The sequence below is a fragment of the Cupressus sempervirens genome, chromosome 3 (assembly GCF_028749045.1).
Source record: "Cupressus sempervirens isolate cs-2001-9-10 chromosome 3, ASM2874904v1, whole genome shotgun sequence".
NCBI classification, from domain to species: domain Eukaryota; kingdom Viridiplantae; phylum Streptophyta; class Pinopsida; order Cupressales; family Cupressaceae; genus Cupressus; species Cupressus sempervirens.
Genome location: NC_143120.1, coordinates 908106622 through 908112970, shown reverse-complemented (window position 1 = coordinate 908112970; position 6349 = coordinate 908106622). Strand labels below are relative to the sequence as shown.

Sequence of the window (6349 nt, the reverse complement as noted above, 5' to 3'; positions counted from 1 at the left end):
TAGTTGTACTTATTATAAGTAGCAAGCCAATCACAAGGATTCATGAATTTTGAATATTGTCCGAAGGAACAACATTGTCAACAATAGATAAATGGAGCAAGAAAGGGTCAATATTAAAACTAAGAACTAAGAATATTTTTTATACCAACAATATCTACCAAACAAAACACAAAAAGAACATAGATCTTCACAAAAGACAAAAATAAAATAAAACATAAACACTAAATCCAACTAAAAAGAAATCTAATAAACAAGATACAATAACAAGACAAACTACCATAACTAACAACACTCGTGAAAACACCATACACAACATAATAAAATCCACATAGCTAATAAGTATTAACACCATACGCAAATTAAGCCAACAATATTGTTTGAAATGCGTACGAAAATATGTATCCATATTCATCCCCACTTTTAAGTTTTGGTACGTGCTTTGGAAAGATAATAATCATCAAAAACATACCCAAAGGTGAAATTATTATTTTCTAGAAAGTGTTTTTTTCCCGCTGCATTTAAAACGTCTATCAGAAAACTAGAGACTAAAACTATATATTCTTTGATGGTACCGCTACCGCAGTCCTCACGTAAACTACTAAGAATTGGTAATTAAAATAATACAAACAATATTTTTTTACCAAATCTATAAACTAATATTACATGGAACAAAACATAAGAGAATGTGAGTGGTCAGCTTCCTTGATGGAAAATGGAAATAAAGTCAAATATTAATAGAAAAAGTGGTCTGTACATCTTCCATATGTCCCTACAATTGTCCCCACCCATATATCCTTAGGTATTAACTTTAATTTTAATGTCCATTATCCTTTCCATTTTATACAATCCTTACATTGGCATATACTAATGTATGACATGGAAGTAAAGCTAAACCATGGAACCTTTTTACAATTTTGTTTTTTATATTACACCTGTCAGACAGACTCCATTCTTTCCCATGACAGAACGATAAGAATGTAATAAAAAAGGACCATCATAAGATGTGGGACATGATTCCGTTGGACTTACATGATCTATTTTAATGGCCAATGGAGGAAAACAAAACAGGGGGATATTATGAATTAATCCAGAGGCCATTTTAAAATTGTGTAGACAAAACAATAATCATTTTTTCATCATAGTCAGATATCTGCCTCAATTGGAGACACCATTCAAAAACTAGTGCTACAACAGTCATCATTGCTACAATTTATACATGCATTAACTCCTCTCTCTCTCTCTTGCATGGCTGAATTTTCATCCTCCAGCCATTGATATATATATATACATGATCGGCCAGAGCAACCTGCAATGCAATGGCATTTTGAGTTAATATGCTAATCACAAGATTCTTTCATAAAAAAAGTGTTGTGTTGTGTGTTGTGGGATCCTCCTCATCTTTTAGCCCTCTTTCTTGACTTTGAAGGCGTTGAGTCATCTCCTTTTCTTGCATGTTTTGGGGGCCTTCCAACCCCTCTTTTCAAAGGTGGAGGATCTGAATCTTGCTCCTCTTGATCCTTCTTCAGCGCCTTGTTTCCCTGAACAATGCTGCCAAATGGCTTTTTGTGTTCATCATTGCTCTTTTGGGAAATTTCCTTCTTCGCTTCATTAGCAACAGTCTTTCTTGGATGATGATCTTTGTCAATGGCGGTCATCTTTTTGGGTTGAAAGTTGCTTCCATGGCTCCTCACAATCTGATCCTTCACTTTCTTCCCCTGCCCCTCTGCTACAATCCTTGACCCTTCTTTCAACTTCTTCATATTTGTTGCTTCAGATTTCTGTGTTGTCTCAACATTAGGCTTTGGTTTTGAAGCTATGTCAATGGCTTCCTTGGGCTCTTGAGGCTTATTGTTTTCTTCTTTTGTGTCATTGGTGCCCTCAGGTGTGAATTGTTCATAGTTCAATCTTGCGGCTCTAGGGATTCCTGTAGCATTTGATCTGCCCCCAATTGCTGACCTTGTATTCCTCCTTTTGCCAATGGAAGTTGGATTGAACTTGGCTGAATTTGAACTGGGATCTGAGGGTTTTCTGGGCTCTCTCTTTCTTGTAGATGGGCCTTCTTGTTTTAGAAGAGCCTCTGTTTTGAATATGTTCTCCATCTCCTTGGTTGCAAGCTGTCTAAGAACCCAGGCAGCTGCATACTCCTGAGAAGATTTGGGGTAGTAAACGAGTGCATTGTTGAAAATAAGAAGCAAATCACGGAAGAATTCGAGGCTGCCAGAGTAGGTTCCTTCCTCTAATCTAGCCCTTATCATTCCCAAATCCATGTGCCTTCTGATCATGTTTCTGTACTGCGGCTTGCTCTGCAAAACAATCATGGGGGCAGTGAGTGTTATGAAGTTCAAGTACTGCTTGTAATTAATTACTCCTGCCAATTTCAAATTCATTTTTCGTGAAAAAGGAATCTAGTGTTCATTAAACACTGGCAGCCATGAAATCTTCAACTGAACAGAAACACCAGCCCGGTCTCTATCTACGGTCCAGAATGATCTCATCAACGATTTTCACGGGCGCGATAGTGAGATCGATGAAGACCAGGCCCTCGCGTTGTGTTGGACGGTGGAGATTTTGTCTAGCGGATCTTTGGGATCAAGGGCTATGCTCATTGTAAAATGGGGATGTCTCATTGTAAAATGGGGATGTTTTTGTGCAAGAGCGAACAATCGACACGTTCTGAACGGACTAGTGCCCTTTCCATATTTGTTTGGTATTTGAACCAAACTAGCTATTACTTACAACTTAAAAGTTAGGTATGATAAGGGTAATTCCTAGGAATTTAAAAGGGAATAATATAAAGGGTAAACTCCTACGAATAAAAGGGAAGCAGTTGATTGTAAGGTGGAACAAAACATCTAGAGATAAACCGAAGTGCAATGGTGCGTGTCTTATGATTTAAGGTGGAGTCAAAAGGGATACGGTTTAATTGGAAGGTGGGGTGGTGGGTGTTTAATGGGCCATAGATTTAGGTCTAATTGAATACCCAATCAAACACGACGGCAAATATACATTTGTATATATCAAGAAGAGTTAATGTTTGGGCGATTATTTCAAAACTAATGGGTCAATAAACGTTAAGAGGTCCAAACAAACGGTTAGATCTTGTTATATATTTTAATGGGCCAAAATCCTTAGCAAATGTATAAAGAGAGAAATTCCGTAGCAAATGTATAAAGAGAGGAAAAAAAATTAATGGTAGGCTCCCAAGTTTGAATAGTTTATAAATAAGATATTAATTCCTCGCGCATGGGCCCCACCAATGAGACAAGCACCTCCAAGTCAAAGAATGCTTGTATAGGGAAGGTCCAATCACACGGGCGATCATTAGAAAATATTATGTAATGTTAAAGGCAACGGGGGAAAGTATCCTCAAGGATTTATCATTAGGAAAGTATTATTCAAAAACATTGTGAAGGCAGTGAGGGGAATTATCCTCCACGATTTATCATTAGAAAAGTATTAATAACATTAAAGGCAAGGAAAACTATCCTCAAGGATTTATCATTAGGAAAGTATTATTATTATTATTATTATTGATATAATAAAGGGCAAGGAGGAGAATTATCGTAAGGATCTATAATTACAAAATATCATATGTGAAAATATCAATATCATGATACATTACAAGGCAAGGAGGGGAATTATATTGAAGGATTCATCATTAATGTTAAATGTGCTAGGATTCGTTTTAAATATGAATTAAAAAAGGTTATAAAGATCACCTTGGAGGACTTGTCGAGAGAACATGTGCATTCCACACATATAAACATACAAGGAAAAAAGGAGATAAAATGAGAAAAAAGAAAGAAAGGGAAAAGCAACCTGGGATTCAAGTCTGTGCTTGAAGAGAGGTCCGAACTTGTGAGTGGAGAGGGACCTTAGGCACTCCAACAAAGGCCACAATTTTCCAGGAACCTTGGGCTCCCTCCGGTTCCTCCTGCTCATAGGAGAAGTCTCAATTTCCTCAGCCCCCTCCCCTTCCATGTGACTGTCCCCTGAAGATCTTGCAGACATGTAATCTTCATGGCTGCTGCTCAAACCCTTGTTGCCATCCCTCTCCCGTGGCGGCTGCACAGAGCTCAACACGTCGCTCTCCATAACGCGCTTGTCTTCCGCCATGGATTCCCCGCTCCCTTCATGTTCTTCGTGTTCTTGTTCTTCCTCGGAGCTCTCAGAACGAACAACCAAACCCTTGTTGCCCTGCTGATTTCGCCTCCTTCGGAAGCTCTTCTCGGAAGCATTCGTTTCCACGGTCTGCAACCCCGAGTTCTCTGTGCATCCATCGATTCCTGCCGCCGCGGGCGGCGAATCCTTGCGCTTGGGAAGCTCGGCTTCAGAATCCATGGCGGACTTCGGCTGCTGCGCAAATCCAGCCCAGGCGTTTACTCTAGGACGCCTGGAACGTTGCTTCGAGCGCAAATTTGCCCTTTTAGACTCAACGAAATCGTGTAAAGGCTTCCTGTTATCTTCCTCCGCCAATGTCTCAGAGCTGCCGTAGAATGAATCCAGCGGCGATGTCGGATTATGGACGGGATTCGGAGGATTAGTCGTAGGAACGGCAGGAACGGGAGGATTTGGGACCCCCTGTGCGTCGGGGAGATTCGAACCTGCGACCTCTGCCCGATCTGGATCCGCGGGGGGTAAAGGAGCCGTTGCTCGTTCGTCCCGTACGACAGGTGACGGGTTCGACTCCCGATCCCGCCCTCCGCTGTCAATTCCATCAGCCTTATCGCCCTTTTCTTCACAAATCCTCTCGGTCGTCGCCATCTTTTCCCCGTCCGCTACCTCTGTGAAGCTCCCCGCCGAGGATCGATCCTTGGACCTCTCCGAACCCGCCTTCGAACCCCCGCCCTGCAGCTTCTCCAGCCTCGATCGCAGAGACCTGCGCGGACGTATACACACAAAACATCACGACCCCGACGTATACACACAAAATATACATCCATTCAAACCACCGCGACATATACACACACAGAGTCCTCACCCAATTGAGTCGTCCGAACGCTGCAACTCCCTCCGCAACTGCGCAACCCTGAGCCGCCGGAGCTCCTCCAACCACGACGTCCCGCTACACCTGCCATTCATTCGTTCATTCAATCAAAAAACGTCATTCAAAATTCCAAAACCAAACACGTCATAAATTCATTCCCAAAAACTTACTCGAATCGCCCTTGCAACGCATCGTACTTCGCCTTACAAACCTGCAAAGAAATCCACAAAAGAAATCATCAAATCACTCAAAACAGAACCAATCTTCATGAAATCATTCAAAAACTGAAGCAAACTTTCATCGAATCATTCAAAAACTTAAGCAATATTTCATCAAATCATTCGAAAACCGAAGCAATCTGTCACCAAATCGCTCAAAACATAACCAATCTGGAAATGCGACGCACCTCAGGCGAGAACAAAACGCAGGGAAGCCTGGCCTGGAGTTGTTTGGCAACCAAGTTCCAATTCTGCGTGCCATATCTCTCCACAGCGCTTCCCAACAACAATTCCTCGCATGTCCCCCACTTCACACTCATATTCTCCATTTCTCCACCTCCTCCTCTGCTCTTCCCATCATTCAACTTCACCCCATCACAACGCCACGTATCTTCTACGCAATCGAAACCAAACAATCCCCTCAATCCCAATCTCAATCTCAATCCCACCAATTTCTTCCAACAAAAACTGTGTCTGCGCAAAACAAAACCACCGATCCAGATCTAACCCCACTTCCTCAAACCCATCACAATAAACTCATCTCATCGAACATGGGTGGTTAGACAAAATTGGTTCGTTAAAATACAAGGAAAAATAAAAAGAAGAAAACCCTATATATATTACTCCACATTTCAAAATTTATAAGAGCCCTTAAATGCAAATGTAAAACCACCTGAGAGGCTTTAAACCGCCAATACAATGAAGAATCAAATCGAAACAATCCAAAGCCGGTTCGCCGCTTGAATACATTCTACGCTTTCTCTCTCTCTTTTTCCTTCCCATTACCCACGCCACGCCACAAGACAAGCCAAATTATTTTTTAATCAGCACTCCCTCCTTCTTTTTCTCTCTCTATTTCTCTCGTTTAAATTCTTTCTTCTTCATCCCCAACGATTTTGTACGCCTCTTTTGCCTCGTTCCGTTCTAATTAGATCTTTGCCATTTAGTTTTATTTCTTTCTTTATTTTTATTTTTTAAAGAAAATTGATTGAGCGTAGTGGGGGACCGGTTGTACGATCTTCGAGTTTTCCCTGTTTTTACTTTTTTTTCCACCCTCCCTTAATTCTCTCTTTCAACCCACCATAAATAATAAAAGTGTTTTCGGGAAGCATTTATTTATTATTATTTTTCATTCTCGCTCCAA

The 6349-nt window shown here is 41.0% G+C and overlaps 1 protein-coding gene across 1 annotated transcript; it reads right to left on the bottom strand.

Annotated features, from left to right (window-relative positions):
* Positions 1-1105: 1105 nt before the first annotated feature.
* On the bottom strand, positions 1106-6103 carry LOC149569731 (uncharacterized). Its single transcript, XM_089822462.1, has 5 exons — positions 5394-6103; positions 5158-5198; positions 4982-5071; positions 3820-4879; positions 1106-2303 (listed from the first exon to the last, which is right to left on the bottom strand). The coding sequence occupies exons 1-5, from the start codon at positions 5532-5534 to the stop codon at positions 1395-1397; spliced, it is 2241 nt and encodes a 746-aa protein (XP_089678588.1). The 5' UTR covers positions 5535-6103; the 3' UTR covers positions 1106-1394.
* Between the last annotated feature and the right edge of the window lie 246 nt (positions 6104-6349).